This window comes from Camponotus vicinus, unplaced genomic scaffold (assembly GCF_025532165.1).
Source record: "Camponotus vicinus isolate PSW18456_S1 unplaced genomic scaffold, iyCamVici1.0 SCAF_1, whole genome shotgun sequence".
Classification (NCBI taxonomy): Eukaryota; Metazoa; Arthropoda; class Insecta; order Hymenoptera; family Formicidae; genus Camponotus; species Camponotus vicinus.
Window position 1 is genome coordinate 19,395,022 of NW_028141945.1, and position 17,388 is coordinate 19,412,409.

The following is a 17,388-nucleotide window of genomic DNA, read 5'->3' on the forward strand; positions in this document are numbered from 1 at the left end:
TTTCCTGACAATATGGAAAAATGAATTTGACTTACAACAAATGTATAATTGTAACTTTAAAAAGTTTTATTTAAAAGATCAAATGCAATCCACCAAAAATACCGACACAATAATAATCATTTTGCAATTTCTGGTTTTGTGTATAAAAATTTCATTAATGATTATATATAATAAAGTAAAATTATAATATAATAGAACAGAATAAAATTATATATTGATTGGAACATATACAATATCTATGTATATACAATAATAAACAATATTATATACAATTGCATTTACACAATAAATAAATTATATTTATATAATTATATCAGTTATATTAAAATTATAAAAAATTATAATAAAATTTATATATATGAATAAATATATATATATATATATATATATATATATATATATATATATATAGTTTGTGATTATATATGTATAATTATTAATATGGATGGATTGCATCAGAAAGAATATCATTTTTCTGTTACATTTCAAATAGACTAATCAGATTCACTAGCTTTTGAGCTTTTTATAAATAAAAAGAAAATGGAGAAATCTTCTTATTAAATGGAAATTATACTTTACTTTTAATTGTATAATTATCAATTTTATTTTACAAATAACAAATGTGAACCGAATCATTTCGGAAAATTCACAATTAGTTTTAATCTTACTGGTGTTCGAAAGGCATTTTGTAATTCTTGCTCTACCATAAGAGCAACTTGTTTTACCCTATTGCTTATTAATTTATTCTTAAAACTGCGAATTAAGAGTCTAGCAATATTTTTTCTAGGACATGTGATAGACACTACCGCCTTGATACTGTCATCAGATCCTGTCTCAAAATGATCTACTTTTATATCCAAAATATATGGAATCTCATGTGGTAAAATATCCATCAACTTTGCCCGTACTGTCTGTTGTATTATATACTCGCACTTGTGATTGCTATACATATGTCTTTCATATTGCCAATCTCGAGGCTTAGCCGAATCCAGCAAATATGTCTGCAAAACACAACATAGTTTATATTTTATGGAGATCTTAAATAATATAAAAATTGTTGGTTACCAAAAAATAATTATTTGTTATGTTGTACACATTTAATTATTCACACTTGCAAAGTTATTTACCCTCAAGTCATCGATACCATCTCCAGTCAAAGCAGATACCATAAATATATCAGAGAAATTCAAAGATTCCTTGCTTTTGACAAAAATGTCCACAAGTTCCAGTAACACCTCTTTCCTTTTCAATTTATCCACCTTATTAAAGATTAAAATCATGGGAATCTTATTTATTATTTTCTCAGTCAATAGTTCTAATATATTTTTATCGATTTTGTGTCTAGTGTAGATATTATTTGCTTCTTGCACAATCCCCACAATATCTGCCGCTGCCAAGGAAACTTGTGGATCGTGTCTAAAGGAACCGGATAAGTTGTATCGTTTACTTGTGTACATGGAAACCACACCAGGTGTATCTATAAATATCAACTGAGTATCATTTTCGCAATAAATTGCATCTGCTTTGGTTTGCGTGGTATGCACTTTGGAAGATGTAGGGCATACCTGGAAAATATAAAGAGAAAGATACATGATACAGGGAGAAAAAATTAACTTATTAATTATAATAATAAATATGATCCACAAAATAGAAAAGAGGAATAAATATAAAGTAAAAAATAGAAACAGATTGTACAATATCTATAATAAATTCTGATTAGATAATCTTCAAATATTTTTTATAAATATCAAGTAAATAATATAAATAATATAAAATAAAATATACAATATCTATAAAAAATTTTGATCAAGATAATCTTCAAGTCTTCTTTATGCAAAAAAAAAGATAAAAATAATTGGATATATATCTACCGATCTCTTAATAAGTTTATTGACGAGCGTGCTTTTTCCAGCATTCGGTGCACCCAGGATGGCGATCTTCAGAGACTTCTGGCTTAAAGGCACCGATGCAAAATTATTGTCGGATTGTGGTATAAGTTCTTGGGAATCGTTTGCCAAAGTACCGACATTTTTCGAAAAACATCGTCGTAAATATCGAGAACTCGCGCGAATCATAAATCTCTCGATCGTAAATAACATTTCGCAACTATTTTATGAACCTTTTCAAATTCTCTGCATTTATAAAATTATATCAGCTCACGAGTATGAGAGTAAACATAACCTAACTTCATCATCTGTACACTCATCAGTTATACGAAGAAGAAAACGAGGGACAACGCGAAATATTTGTATAAACTTGTCCTGCTTTTTACTGCAATTTTTCGAAAAAATTCCGGAGAAACGGAATGGATAATTTATATATTCGAGCGTTAGAGGCGAGAAGTGGAGAAACCGCAAAAGACACACGCGACATGAATGGACGCATCGAAAAAGGACGCCTTTCATTGGCTGCGCCATGTTGCTGTTGTCATTAAATCCGTTCGCGTTGCTTGCACTTCTACACCTTTCTCCTTCTCTCTCTCTTTCTCTTCAACGGTCAAATATATATTCATCTCGTTCTAAATGCAAAAATTTTTAGACAGTGCAAGCAGTACAACAGGCACGAACGCAGACCTATTTTTATTCCCGCGATACTCTAGCGATACAACATACAACCGTCAAAATCGACATCTCGCGCCGGCAAACGGAGCGTCTTCTGTCAACTCGCGCGCGAGAAACAGACATCTGTTATTGACGCGTCGTCAGCTGACTGTCACTCGCGTTGGTCTCCCGGTGCTCCTCCAATTTCAAAACTTTGTACGAGAAAAAGTGTTATAAGAATATGATCCGGATATGAAGAGAAAAGGGAGCTACCCGAAGATGTGCGACTTGGACAGGACGAGAGAAAAAGCGTGAGAGCGCAAAAAGATATACGTACATGTATGTATATACGAGGGTGGTTTGAAAAGTCCGTGCAAAAATGAAAATTATTTAATTTTTTCGGATAAACCTTTTTTATTTTTCAACGTAGTCTCCTTTTAGGCTTATACACTTCATCCAACGCTTCTCCAGTTTGTTGATCCCTTCCGAATAATAGGATTCGTCCAACTCTGCAAAATAGGCATTCGTTTCCGCAATCACCTCTTCGTTTGAATAAAATCTCCTTCCCGCCAGCCACTTCTTCATATTGGGAAACAAGTAGTAGTCCGAGGGAGCCAAATCTGGAGAATAGGGAGGATGTGAAACGAGTTGGAACCTTAACTCCATCAATTTTGCGGCCACAACTCCAGAGGAGTGAGCTGGTGTGTTGTCGTGATGGAAAAGGACTTTTTTGTGGGCCAATCGTGGGCGTTTTTCTTGCAGCTCGGTTTTCAAACGGTCCAATAACGATGAATAATATGCACCTGTAATAGTTTTACTCTTTTCCATATAGTCGATGAGGATTATTCCTTGCGAATCCCAAAAGACAATCGCCATAACCTTCCCAGCCGAAGGAACGGTTTTCGCTTTCTTTGGTGCAGGCTCTCCGCTGGCAACCCATTGTTTGGACTGTTTCTTGGTCTCAGGCGTGTAATGGTGTATCCATGTTTCGTCCACAGTGACGAAACGATGCCTAAAGTCCTGTGGATTCCGCTGAAACAGCTGCAAACCGTCCTTGGAACACCTCACACGATTTCGTTTTTGGTCAACTGTGAGCAATCGCGGCACCCATCTTGCGGATAGCTTTTTCATGCCTAAATGTTGATGCAAAATATTATGTACCCGTTCACTCGAGATGCCCACGGCACTAGCAATCTCACGCACCTTCACTCTTCTATCATCCATCACCATATCATGGATTTTATCAATGATTTCTGGAGTAGTGGCCTTAACAGGGCGTCCAGAACGTTCAGCGTCATTTGTGCTCATATGATCACTCCGAAAATTTTGAAACCACTTATAAACTGTTCTAATCGAAGGTGCAGAGTCACCATAATATTTATCAAGCTTCTCTTTAGTCTCTTGAGGCGATTTGCCTTTCATAAAGTAATGTTTGATCAACACACGAAATTCTCTTTCATCCATTTTTTTGGAAATCACTCGATTTCCTCGATTCAAACGAACGCCAAACGCAGAGAAATAGACCGATCTGGCTGAAACTTGGTGTGTTCTTCAAAGAGAGGCTACTAACTGAAAATAAAGGTCCTTGCACAATGCTAGGCAACAGGAAATAGGAATAGGGAATAGAAACTATTCACCAATAAAAACGCGGAATAGAAAATATTCGCCAATAGGAGCAGAGAATAGATACTATCTCTGTTCTTGTTGCCTGCTGCCTAGCATTATGCAAGGTCCTTAATCTCGATACACACCAGTGGTGCCATCTCTCCGACTTTGCACGGACTTTTCAAATCACCCTCGTATGTGTATACTTAATACGCAGAAAAAGCACGGACTCTCGTATCCTTCGCATTTCCGATGTCGATGGAAATGAGATCGAGAGATTGGATCTACGAACATGTTTGACTTCTCTCGTGACACGTCTCGTGACACATTGGAGAGGGAACGTTGAATGAAGAATGAGACGCAAGTGAGTACCGTGGATGCTTTTTTCTTCCATCTCTTCGAGAAAGTATGTCCTCCCTCGTGTCGTTTTTTTTTTTTTTTTTATATACTTTATATTAATAGGAATTTAGGTTATTATATTTCTAGAAATTTATTTTCCATCCTTTTCTGTCTCTTCGGCCAAAATCTCTCTGAATTTCGTACCTTTGCCTAAAATGCGGAAGTTTCGCTGAAAAGAATGGACTCATCAGGTCTATTATCCTTTTACTTTCTCTTTGCACTTTCTACACTTTCCTTACATTTTTTTTTCTTTTATTATCTCGCGGAAGAGAGTGAATAATGTACGTTTGCATTCGTTTTTCTGGATAGCATTTTTAAATATGCAATTATATTTTAAATGTAGATGATATAAATAACTGTGGAGAAATTTGTTTTTATTTTCTACATCTATTTTTAATTTTATTTCTCTCGAGGTATTTTTTTCGCAAGAAATAAAAAAATAATACCTATAATATAATATTAATTTATGTAATATCTCTTTGTACATCAAATAAACATGCATATTTTTCGAGTCATTAATTTCATTTTCCATTTTTTTACATAGTATTCAAAGATTTTGCTCCCAAATTTGGAATAAAACACCAATCATTCTATAACTTCTATATTTAACTGATGCTTTTGTTTTCAGGGAATATTGAGTGTGACAATCTTAGGATAGAAGATGGACCTAATAAAGTCATTAATGATGATAATGAGTGAAAGACAATGAACAGTATATATCAAAGACCAATACGACACATCTACCTGGGATACATATGCAATGAGGCCTGGAGCCGACCCCGAAGAGCAGGAAAGTACATTGAAGATGTTCGTGAAGGATCCTGCATAAATCGTGCATCAGCGCGAAAGCATCGCTGGGTAAGTAATTATATGAAGAGTTGATTCTAAAATTCTTCTAAATTATAGTTTGCAGACATCTGTACAGATATTGCGGATAAAGCAAATATGCCTTGAGGGAGTTGCATAGGTTTCATAATATTGTGCAAGGAGAAACTAGCAAGATATCTCTCAAACATTGTTTTTATATTTGATGAAGGATCTTCTGAGAAGGATAAGAGATTCACAAATTAATAAACATATGCATTAAAAAATGCAATTAGTCTTAAAGGAATCATTTCATTATACCAATTTTGATAAATGCATAGAGAGTCATGGAGAGTCCTGCCAAATTTGAATCTCACTACTTTTTCTTAGCCAGAAATTTTGAATAATGCGCGTTAGTAAAAGTCAAATCATTTCTATTAAATTGTCTCTTTTCTTCCGCTACATCTGCACAAGTTGTGAAATATATTGATTATATAATCGAATGCGTTGTTATCAGGCAGCGATGAATCTCTGAGCTCGCTGCACAGTGATATCCTGATGCACTTCTGGATCAACAAACCGGCGGGCAGGTACTACGGCTTCACCGGCCGCCGATACCCTGCCACACCTGTGCCCAAAACACGCAGTAAGTGGAGCATAAAAACAGTATCAACAATCTGTGTTATCAAAATATCAATAAAGGATATTATCAAAGTATATTATCTCTCATGTATATTACAATTCTTATTTGGATGTATTATAAACCTCACTTTAATTACATTACACATTAGGAGTTTTTATCATACAGCAAGATAACTTAGCTAAGATAATTTAGGAATCATATTCCGAGATAATTTTATAGAGCAAATTAAATAAAGATGAGGTTGAATAAATAAACAAATGAAGAGAGAAAATTTCGCATAAATATATATTTTATTTGCTTTCATTTTTGCCTCTCGAATCATCGATTTGTTCCTCTATTCGTCGTTTCATTTATCTAATCTTTGCAGGCCAATGTCGGCGAGGTGGCGAGCTCAGGCAGATGGTGACTCCGGTGCGTCGATTTCAGGGCCTCGCAGGTAACTTCGCAGGCGGAAACGCATCGTCAGCCGGGCCTAGTAATATCAATAATTCCTGTCGAAGCATTGCCCGGTCGACGACGACATCCGCGCGAACCCACAACGAGAACCGTTCATCGTCATCGTCGCTCAGCGCCGCCCAACTCGCTCAGCTAAACAACATCCCCAAGTAATTAATGAAAACACAAAAAGGTCTACATCTAAGAAAAAGAGAGAAAAAGAGGAGACATTCTGAGAGGAACATGCTCTTCTTATACACAGGGTGACTCACTTATACATATCTATCAGCGGAAAGATCACTTATAAGAGATTCGCCCTCGAATTTGCGAGTTTAATAAAAAAAGTAACTGTATTAAACCGTCTCTGGTTTAACGCGTTGTTCACAGCAACGTCACCGACGCCAGCAACAATCAACTGATTCTATCTAACGCGACTGGTGCGAACGGCACCAACAGAAATCTACTGGGCTTCTTCGAAATCAGCGACGCCGAACTGGCTGGCTACCGATTGCGTTGCGCCGTCTGGATCACGTTCGTCCTAGCGACGGGTTTCGTGGCGGCCGCGAAGTTCTACTTCGGTTATAGGGTAAATATCTTACTTTGAAGAGATTTTATAAGTTCGAGAAAAGATAAGAAATTACAAAAATATTTAACATAGAAAATTGACAGAAAAATTGACAACAAATTAAAGATTTCGTGAGAGAAGGATGGCTAAAAATTAAGAAAATCTTTATAAAATATAAAAATGTAGAAAATCGCGGTAAATTGTGACTTACACATAATCTGTTATTAAAAAATAACGAGACAAAAGCGGAGAGATAAGCTTAAAAAAATTGTATTATATCAAATTTCTTGTGAAACTTGCGATTATGATTCTTTTTCCCCTTTCGATTCTAATTAATGATTTCTTATCTCCGCGTAACAGGGGCCAGGCTTGGAGATACTCATGTTTTGCGGGCTGCTGATACTATTGCTATCAGCATGTCTGTACTCGATCTTCTGCCGGCGTCATGATCAAAGTCATTATCACCACGGCAGTCGTCCGGAGCACAGTGCTCGCATGCAGGAGGACCACCTGGCCGCCCTGACGAACGCGTCTGGTATCAGCGACACCGTCGTCGGCAGAATGACGACGATGTCGACGACGACGACGGCGGTGAGGCAGAATCCACCGCCACCTTATCACATCGCCATCCTGATACCGCCGCTGCCACCTACGTTCTCGGATGAGGCACCGCCACCCAGTTACGACAAGGTATGCGATGAAATCGCCGGACCAGCGTGAAATTCAAGGACGGACTTGTCCAAAATCTTTCTTCCTTCGCGACATTCTCGTGTCTCCGCTACACTCGAGGCGTAGCGCCAATCAATTCTCTAGGATTAGGATTAATTTTCACATCTGTGATAGGAATGCAATGACGATGACACATCGACAACACAACAGGAAATGGAGAGGTTCAGGAAAAAGATTCGCGCGGCTATATTTTCTAGTGGGCATTATATGGGGGAGTAGGGAGAGGGGTGAGGAGCCGTGCTCCTCGCCACCGAATTTACGTTTATGGTGCGGGTAAACTGTATTCTAATCTTTTATACTTCGAGATACTACGCGTGATATATTTGACTTAGCTTTAGCGCGACACAGGTCGTAAACTTGGTCGAGTCATTCGATTTTATCCGTTGTTCTTCCGGTCTTAGGACTTCCTTAAATACGTATAATTATTCCGAGAATTTTCGCTGAATCGTTACGTTCGATTATCTCTTACTTTCATAAGCTTATCGATACAAGATGCGTGTGGAGAGGATTATTCTTGTTACTCACATACAGACATACACACACACGAATACTCACGATATGAAAGAAAAGAAGCGCACAAATTTAAAACATGCGATTCGAGTCGAGGTGTCGAGTTTGCAAAACACATGACTCGATCACTTATGATAAGCAGCTAATAATAGGCACGTTTGATGTACACAGTTTCAGTTTTCAAGCAGGTGCATTACTACTAGGTTCATCAAACGTGCACAAACGTTACCGAATATATACGTACGATTTAAATCGCGTGGCTTCACGTAACCACGCATATGTAAACACGCATGCGGCGTCTCGCGATAATTTACGACGGAGATGTTAGAAATCTTGCGAGCGTGAAACATATACGATTTTATATATTTCTTTTTCCATGAATGCGGGAGAGAGGGAGAGAGAGAAAGTGTGTATGCACGCATGCAAATGATTCTTTATGTCATAACTCTGTATATATTTAAGGGCAAGTACATATAATACATACTGATGTGAGATCTCGTGTTTGTGAATGTTTTTTGTTACTACAAGTCATAATTGTATTACAAAAGTCATAGTCCTTTCTAACTGCACTTGAGAACAAACCGTCTTTTTATCTAAAAATAACAAAGCAAATTCTAAAAATCCTAAATATTTAAAATAAATTCGAATCTGTCACTATTTTTTTATTTGGATTTTTTTATTTCTGATAACAAATGATCATCTCGCATTTTGCAAGAAAAATGAAAGAAAGAATCAAAATTACATATAAATTTTACTTCTCGTTATTTTCCTTTTTTTTTTTGTTAGACGATATTCATAGTCTTTTCTTGGAGGATTTATTATTTTGAATAGATATTCGTTTTATCTCGAATTGCAAAAAGTCTAAGAGAGTGCAGCTAGGAAGAGCAGGTAGATCTAAGATCAGTTCTTTGCGTTACAGTTTAAGAAAATCGCAGTCGACTTGCCGCGCACAAAGTTTTCAAAAAAGTTCGAAAAAAACCGGTTCTTTTTCCTTCCATCGGGCCTTCTCTTATTACTTACACTCTTCTAAAAATGAACTCGCGCTCGCGAGACAGAAAGAAGAAAGGCCACGTGGTGTTGCAGTGAGTATAATAAGAGCAGACCCGGAAGTGTTCTCTCAACTTATGTGGTTACAGATACAGTATATCTTTCGCGAAAATGTGAAGTTCAAGGACTCATTCGATTATAAATAAGCGTGTTATCTTTGCATTTATCTTATCGGTTTATCTTTACAGTTGTACATAGCAGAACGTACGATGATATGATGTAAAAACGCGAATAAAGATTTTCCTTCGTAAAACGCAGCTTCATATACATGTGGCGAAAGATGGATTAAATAGATCCGACAATGATAATCTACGATATCGCTGGTCTTAACGAAACAATCGTATCTCGAAGATCCTTTTCTTGAAAATAATTATATAAAATATTCTTAAATATTTCTCATCACACATTTAAAATATTAATGATATAAAGCATGCAGAAATGTAAAATATAAATAATTTATAATAATGAAATGTATATGTAAATATATATATAAAAAATGCCAAATGTAAGAGCAAAATTTAAAATTATTTGTTTAAATAAATTTTATAATCAGCGCATCCGCTCTTTTCATTATTTCTGCTAGTTTAATTTAATTAATGCATTTTTCCTTAAGACCGACGATATACGCTTTTTCACACTATAACTAACGATACATATATATTACTATGATACAAATGAGAGATTACAGTCTTCGGGATATAATAATAATAAATTATACGATGTCGACTGTAAACCACGCTTACAATCTTGTACGCGGTTCACGTATGTTATATCAAGATGAAAGTACTTTGGACGTTCTCGCCGTGTAAAAAATAATTAGAAACGAGATGAAGCGTGCATATTCGCCGCTCTTTATCTCTTTGGATAAATACCAATCAAAGTTGACATTCGATTCTTTCTGTTTTTTGCTTATTAAAAATGTATTTGAGATAATTGTTATAATTTTTTAGGGATTATTTAAATGAAACTATTTAAATAATCTCAAAAGAAACGAATTGAATTTCAATTAATTGAAATTTCAGGATTTTAATGATGTAATACCTTAATTAAGACCTCGAAGGAATTTATTTCAGATTTCTAATCATTTCTTTATTTTAACTTATTTATTTTAAAGCAATGAGAAAATTAAGTTTATATCTCTTCGAGTTCTTATACAAAAGCGAGTCACATTTTATTCTTGAAAATTTAATTAATGTTTATAGGAACGGCTCTGTATCGTACACAATAATGAGTTCGACGAGACTCACCTTTTTGCGCACTGCCAATAAAATAGTATTACGAGCGCGAATAATAACGCGTCTCTCGCTACCTAAACCCTCTGGATCTCGAATAGCTTGACATCCGTGTCGTACCATATGGGAGGTTCGACATTTCTTAGATATATAACACCCCACATGTACGTGCGAAACCATGCGGTTGTACCGGCGTTAGCTTGATACCGCCTGATGAGGATAGGATGCGGCACCGGTAATAGGCCGACTAGGGTGCCGTGCTGCAGAAACTTCAAGATCTCACTCTCGTCTGTCAGTCCCCTAATAATAAGATGGACAAAAAAGAATATATGTGAACATAATGACTAGCGTTGTTGCCTCTCATAATTCTCTAATTACTGACAGAAAGCATTCAAGCCTGAAACAATTTTCGATTTTATGTCTATCTAATTTATGGATGTTTAAATTACTAATTATTCGTATATAACACGATAAAAGAATGTATAAAATATATCTATGTAAAAGATTCATTTAAGATGATAATTATTTAGATAAATTATATTTTACTACTAAATCAAATAAACTGTATCAGAAAGTAAGAAAGGGAAATAAGCAAAATGAATAAACTAAAAGTAATTATACCGATAATTTTGAAATGTATGATTAAGTGAAAAGGTATTGTAAAAATTTTGGTTTCTCAGCGCATTAAGCTGTTCTTTATTTTTTGAAATCAAAGATCGAATGACTTACTTATCAATGCAGATCTTCTCAACTTGCGGCACAAGGACTTGGAGCAATCGCATGATAGTCTGCAGCGGAAGCTTGCTTTTCCATTGCCAGACCCATTCACTGGATGGCACCCATTGGTTCGTGTTCTCCACATTGGCATTCGCTTGTTCGGCCACGCGAATACCACCCTTCTGCGCATCCAACAAATTTCTATTTATTCTCGATATTTATTTATTTTTTATTATAAATTATAAATTTTTATTATAAATTTCTATTGTTATTCTCGATATTTATTTATTTATTTACTTATCGATATTTATTTATTTATTTACTTATCGATATTTATTTATTTATTGTGTCTTTTTAATAGACTGTTTCGCGTCAATAAATTTTAAAAAATTAACGAGAAACGAAATTCCCCTCTTTCTCTGTTTCTTACCGGGACTACAGAATTTTTGATCGCGTTCATAGATTCCTCCGCAATGTCCGTCTTGCTCTCTGATCGATTACCGATAGATTTACCAATATCGATGCTGGCTGACGGGCTCAACGGATGCGCCGATTCTTTCTCTGTCATTTTCTCAATACCTGCGATTAATGCGCTTGAATTTATAATATATATAATTTATATAAAAGTTAAAGATATAAGTTTTACATATATGATACATCGAACAGTCTAAAAAAAACTTAATTACTAAAATCACATACAAAGAGAGACTTACCAGGAGTCTCCAATAAAGACGCTTTCAAAGTTCCGGGCTCGGCGGGTTGCGCAGGATGCGATCCTTCCATTGTGGTTTCGCTGACGTTCTCGTTGGACGTGCTTGCAGGCATATGACGACGCTGTCTCTTACTGAGAGACTTTACGATCGTGTTGCAATCACTGGGTAGATTTGCGAGCGCATGAAACACTTGCCGTTTGCGTATTATAGTGTAGACTAAATTACTGTTCCCATCGAATTGATACTGGAAATCCAAAGGAAGGTCTAACATGCCGTTTAGAACTCCAACACATATTATCTCTTTTTTTAATATTTTATATTCCATATAATAAAAATATATAATAAAACAAAATATAATTTAAAAAAAATGTTTTTGCAAATATTAAAATTATAAGCAGCGTGTTGAAAGGAGAGATGAATTGCAAACTTAATAAAAGGATAGTTTGTTTTAAATTTTACGCTATCGATATTTTACAATTTTTTTGAGATTTTACTATTTTGAAATTTGTATATGTGATTGAACAAAATAGATTGTACATGTTTAGAAGAGCATTATGTACATGAAGATGCTACCTGAATAATATTATTAAAGATCTCAAGCAGGAAAAACACCAAATGGTGATTGGTAACTGCTGAGAAAAGGAACCACGGCGTACTAAATGCCTCCAAGAGATGCAACAGTTTCGTACTGGCCACCATGGATAAGGTTTTAAGATACGGCGAGACATTGACTAGAATTGTTAGTAGACAGTCGAATAACGGTTGCAGTCTCTGATGACCAGTCGTAATAATTTTATGGAATACAGTAACTAAGAGATCGGCGTGCGTTCCTGAAACAAACAGAATGAATAGCATTCTTTGATACATTAACTATTTAAATATGCTAAAATATGTTTACAAAATTGTAGATAGAAATTGTATGAAAAAAACTTTTCTTATAACAGATTTTTAAATTTATATAGTCTTGTACACATTGTATGCACAACTATACATAAAATATTTTAAAAAACTGAAAATTCAATTTAGTGATAAAAAATTTAAATCTAAAAAACGAATTTCTAATGATTGACTTTACAATTGAAAACGTGATTCAAACACTATTGTGCTTTTTACACTAAAAAAACTGATTATTTCTTAAAATTATCGAATGTAATATGTACAAATGACACCTATTATCACACCTGTGAAAACCGGAATGTCCATAGGCACTGTAGCTGTGTATGGTTTATTCAACCTTACTCCAAAATTGCGTTCTCCGCTCAAAAGAAGTAAGATAAATACACCAATGTGCATTAAACCAACTCGTGCTGAAAAATTAAGAAAGCTGAGAATTAGTCAACTTAATTTTTAAAAAACTAAATTGATATAATTCACATTAATATATCGCTGCTTCAATTCAATCCTCTAAAATATAAAAATATCTTCTGAAACGAAATTTCTTCTGAACAAACATCAATTAATGTTTTTTATATTACTCTATAATTAAAATATATAATTTTTAAAAATAATCGAATTAATATTATGTCTTTGTATTGTGTTTTTTCGAAAAAAAAAGATATTGTTTATATTATATTATCTCTACAGAAAAATATTTCTTACAACATATTTGATATAAAATTTTTTTAAAAACATCTTGATGTTGAATTGAATCACCGATGTAAATAATTGAATAAAGAAACAGGGAATAAAATTTTACATTGATCGGCACGAGAATCGTTTAAATGATAAAGAATCGGCACGAGGACCTCGAGGACATCTGAGCTCTTTAATACGTAATATAAGAACTTCTTGTTGTAATCACACATCTTCCAAAAGAAAACCAGTAGTTCCTGATGAAAATGCACTTTCTTGGTCGAGTTTGGCAGATACGTTTGCATCAATGGATTATTCAACAATCTGGTAATACCCTTTAGGACAAATTGGAAATCTGCAAGAGAAAAAAGTAATGTCTTTTTTTTCTATATAATACAACCAAATCTCTTTAGATCTTTTTAAGCTTGTACTAACTAGTTCTCCATTTAAAAATTGATTTTTGTATGGATATTTTATGGTATTTTTTAATTATCAAAATTTTAATAAATCTTTAGGATATAAGAAATCAAAATCTTGTTTCTTGTTTAATTTAAAATATATTAATTCAATCTATACAAATATATTTGAAAAACTGAATGTTAAAAGTGTTGCACAAAAATAATTATGCATAAAAATTGATAAATCGAATAAGGAAGTTGTAAATAAAAAAAAAAGGAAATCTGGAATAACTGAAATATATAAAATGCCATACAATAGATTCACCTTCATCACGATGAATTCGACTCAGATAATTGATGAACAAATTGTCTCCGACTGCCCCTTCTTCCAATGGCGCCCCACCAGTAGTATCATGGTCTAATGTTACAATTAGGATTTGCAAGGCGACATCGACTAGCGGTTCCAGAGAATCGGTGAACAATAAATGATTATACGGTACTCCATAACCAACGGGATCATACGCACATACTGTATTTAATAGCGAGGTAAACATTGGCAATGCATGTCTGTGAACAATAGGTAGATTATTAATTGTCATGTACAACAGCTAGATTATTAATTATTAACAAAAATAGAATAATATCAACTATGTTGTAAATAAAAATATAAATATATAGTAAGGTAATTATATAAATACATATATCTTATATGACTAATATAATAATCAAAATAAGAGGGATAAATTACCTATTTTCGCTGCTAGTTAAATGTTGAATCCATTTATTCGGCGTAATCGACGGATCCATCGGCGGATTGTACATGGTTTCGCTGAAGCATGTTAACAAGAGTTTTAGTAATTCCGTGCGATTCGAATCCAGAATAGGATACCTCGGTGGCGAGTACGCGAAGCCTACTCCTGCTTCCCAGATATATTCGCAACTATCTATCGATTGCAATTCATCGACTTTGTCCTACAAAGATAACCATATATAACAATGTATCCTTCTTCCTTCTTATGAAAAAACTCTAGCTAATAAAACCTACAGGGCCTGATTTCCTATTTGCAGCTACTGTAAAATCAGGACAGAACAATAAATCCTAAAACAGAAACAGACATTGTTTAGTATAGATTTTCATGTATTGTATAAAATATATGTGTAAAAAAGTGTTAACTAAATTTGTCATTAATTAAAAATAATATATATGCATGATTTATCATTTATAATTTATTTTAAAATTTTTTAAAAATTCTTTTATATATATATTTTTATGAAATACAATTATCTACTTTAAATAATAATTAATTATTATTTAAAGTAGATAAAATTAAATATTCCATAATAATTATTATTTAAAATAGAAAATTTATTGTATTTTATGATTATCATACGTTAGATACACTTTATTATATCTTGATTATTATATTTACTTTAAATAAATAATTTCTTACAGAAATTGCATTCAACAGAGAATGCGCCAGTGGCAAGCTCTCCTCGTCATCTTTGCCAGGTAAACTGGACCAGAAGAAGCCTTTCCAATCGGGATCCTCAAATATGTAAGGTAATACACGTGTTAGCAAGCGGCAACAGTTCAAGACAGTTTGATGCTCCCGTTGAGTTCTACAGCTACTGTCCACTGCCTTAACTAATTTCTCAACTGCTTTGTAACATAATGTGGCCAAATTAGAAGGCGCCTCTTCTCTTAATATACGAATCTCTGGAGCTGGGATCAGAGTGAAGATATCTTGAACATTGGTCACATTCTCAGACCAAAACTGATCCCAGAAAGTATCGTCCGATGCATCAATCACCTATTTTTATACATTATGTATAAATATTGATACATATTGATGACTTTCAAATAAAAAAATTATATAACAATATATAATAATTGAAATATTTTAAGAGAGAGACAGCACTTTTCTAACAATCTTCTTTATAAAAATTTATTGATTCTAATGTTATATAGCTCTCTATTAATGGTAAAGTGAAAATTAATATAGTTAATATATTTTACATATACTAATTCTTATTATTATATATTACAATTTTTATAATTTTCTTTTAGTATTACGCTCATTGTTTAATGAGCTTCAGAAAAGGACAATAATGTTTCTATAAACTTTGCATTAACAGTATTACTCTTTTGATACATGATATATATAAATCTTTTCCTTCACATATATAATGCTACATATCCTGAGAAATATTCTATCTTGAATGACTTGAATGCCTTCAAATTTTTTTGTTTCTTGTAGCAGAAGATAATATATTTTTCTCGTTTGTAATATTTAATCAATGTGTTTAATCATAAACTTAATATACATAATGATTAAAGATATAGATCTTTTTAGCCAATTTCATAATAGATTGTCTCTTCGATCGACAATTTTGTTAAGAACATTTTGCTCTCTTATCGATCTGTCAACCGATCATATGTTATCCGATCGGACAGGTAAACAAGCGGCTATTTTTTTGTTTACCTGAGTCTTTGACGTCAATTGCACCACGGCCTTCCGGAAATTCAACTTCGTGTCGGCATTGCCCATGATGCACCTCCGTTATCACTGATAATAATGCAATTTCGTCGTAGCAAAAGGGGAGTAAAAACGCGTCGCTCTTTAAACGGGCATCATTGTCGCCATGTTTGTATTGTGACAGTAATGACTGATAACAAATAGGGTAGACAGAGCTGCCAACATCGCGTTATCTCGCACGAAAATAAGGGGTTGAAAGGGTGGAAAGAAATTGAGGCGGCGCGTCAAGAAACGTCATCGATCTCGCCGACAAAGCTGGGAATACAAAGGAAAAGCCTGTTTCCTTCACCTCTGCATCATGTCATTTTTTTTCAAATGACATCGAAGTATGTAAATATTTGCTCGAGCGAGAAAAACGCGCTTTTTCTTCTCATCGAGAAAACAAATTCTCATGCAAGATCGAATGCACGTATTATATAATCATTGAAAGAATCGAGGAGATTAAAGAAGATAATAATCGTGATGCATATTCGCATAAAAGTCGCCATCTTGTGATATCCGAGCGACCGATTCGCTGGATCCGAACCAATGAAACGCGAGAGCAGCGTGTATTTTGTTAGAAAAAATAGTGTACGCAGACGATCTAGTATTTTTGTAGTTTATGTTCGCCTGTTCCCGCTCCATAAGATTTTTGTGTTCTCCTTATCGTTATCAATCAAATCTATTTTTAACTTTCCCTTCAGCCTCTCTACAGTTCTCTTTTCAGATTCATAATTCGTGACAAAATTCGGGATAGAATTGTAATTTTATACTTGTAACTTTATGCGTTTCGTGTAAAAAAGGTAAAAAAAGGTAAAAAAGTAAAATATATATAAGAATATTTATATACATTAGAATATCCGAAAAGATTATAAACAGAACCACATTTTACAAAATCATATAAAATGCAGAATAATTAAAATAATTAATTTATAAATTTATAAATTATAAATAATATATAAA

The 17,388-nt window shown here is 33.9% G+C and overlaps 3 protein-coding genes across 9 annotated transcripts; 1 reads left to right on the forward strand and 2 right to left on the reverse strand.

Moving 5' to 3' along the window:
• Nucleotides 1-428: 428 nt before the first annotated feature.
• Nucleotides 429-2,650, reverse strand: LOC145959340 (GTPase Era, mitochondrial). The gene is made up of 3 exons (XM_083078105.1): nt 1,872-2,650; nt 1,128-1,565; nt 429-1,001 (listed from the first exon to the last, which is right to left on the reverse strand). The coding sequence occupies exons 1-3, from the start codon at nt 2,097-2,099 to the stop codon at nt 633-635; spliced, it is 1,035 nt and encodes a 344-aa protein (XP_082934231.1). The 5' UTR covers nt 2,100-2,650; the 3' UTR covers nt 429-632.
• Nucleotides 2,584-9,159, forward strand: LOC145959341 (uncharacterized). Of its 7 annotated transcripts, XM_083078107.1 has the most exons (8): nt 2,586-2,879; nt 4,363-4,509; nt 5,173-5,402; nt 5,866-5,994; nt 6,359-6,596; nt 6,814-7,012; nt 7,352-7,681; nt 7,835-9,159. In XM_083078107.1, exons 4-8 carry the CDS (start codon nt 5,907-5,909, stop codon nt 7,937-7,939), a joined length of 960 nt encoding a protein of 319 aa, XP_082934233.1. In that variant the 5' UTR covers nt 2,586-2,879; nt 4,363-4,509; nt 5,173-5,402; nt 5,866-5,906; the 3' UTR covers nt 7,940-9,159. The 7 variants fall into 7 exon arrangements, with proteins under 7 accessions (XP_082934235.1, XP_082934233.1, XP_082934234.1 ...); XM_083078109.1 differs by having other exon boundaries at nt 2,584-4,509; nt 5,870-5,994; XM_083078108.1 differs by having other exon boundaries at nt 2,586-4,551.
• Nucleotides 8,661-16,837, reverse strand: LOC145959339 (protein HID1). The gene is made up of 12 exons (XM_083078104.1): nt 16,393-16,837; nt 15,361-15,720; nt 14,955-15,008; nt 14,658-14,881; nt 14,235-14,476; nt 13,636-13,866; nt 13,121-13,246; nt 12,513-12,769; nt 11,940-12,183; nt 11,657-11,805; nt 11,239-11,408; nt 8,661-10,809 (listed from the first exon to the last, which is right to left on the reverse strand). The coding sequence occupies exons 1-12, from the start codon at nt 16,456-16,458 to the stop codon at nt 10,587-10,589; spliced, it is 2,346 nt and encodes a 781-aa protein (XP_082934230.1). The 5' UTR covers nt 16,459-16,837; the 3' UTR covers nt 8,661-10,586.
• Nucleotides 16,838-17,388: the final 551 nt, after the last annotated feature.

Bases quoted from the DNA above. Each gene is read 5' to 3' on its own strand.
- LOC145959339 (XM_083078104.1), bottom strand. From the start codon at position 16,458: ATGGGCAATGCCGACACGAAGTTGAATTTCCGGAAGGCCGTGGTGCAA. The intron at 15,721-16,392 runs GTAAACAAAAAA...GTATAAAAATAG, and splicing joins AATTGACGTCAAAGACTCAG to GTGATTGATGCATCGGACGA. The intron at 13,867-14,234 runs GTGAATCTATTG...TTTCTCTTGCAG, and splicing joins TCGAATTCATCGTGATGAAG to ATTTCCAATTTGTCCTAAAG.
- LOC145959340 (XM_083078105.1), bottom strand. From the start codon at position 2,099: ATGTTATTTACGATCGAGAGATTTATGATTCGCGCGAGTTCTCGATAT. The intron at 1,566-1,871 runs GTAGATATATAT...TATATTTTCCAG, and splicing joins ATAAACTTATTAAGAGATCG to GTATGCCCTACATCTTCCAA. The intron at 1,002-1,127 runs GTAAATAACTTT...TGTGTTTTGCAG, and splicing joins ATGGTATCGATGACTTGAGG to ACATATTTGCTGGATTCGGC.
- LOC145959341 (XM_083078109.1), top strand. From the start codon at position 5,907: ATGCACTTCTGGATCAACAAACCGGCGGGCAGGTACTACGGCTTCACC. The intron at 5,995-6,358 runs GTAAGTGGAGCA...TAATCTTTGCAG, and splicing joins ACCTGTGCCCAAAACACGCA to GCCAATGTCGGCGAGGTGGC. The intron at 6,597-6,813 runs GTAATTAATGAA...CGTTGTTCACAG, and splicing joins CAGCTAAACAACATCCCCAA to CAACGTCACCGACGCCAGCA.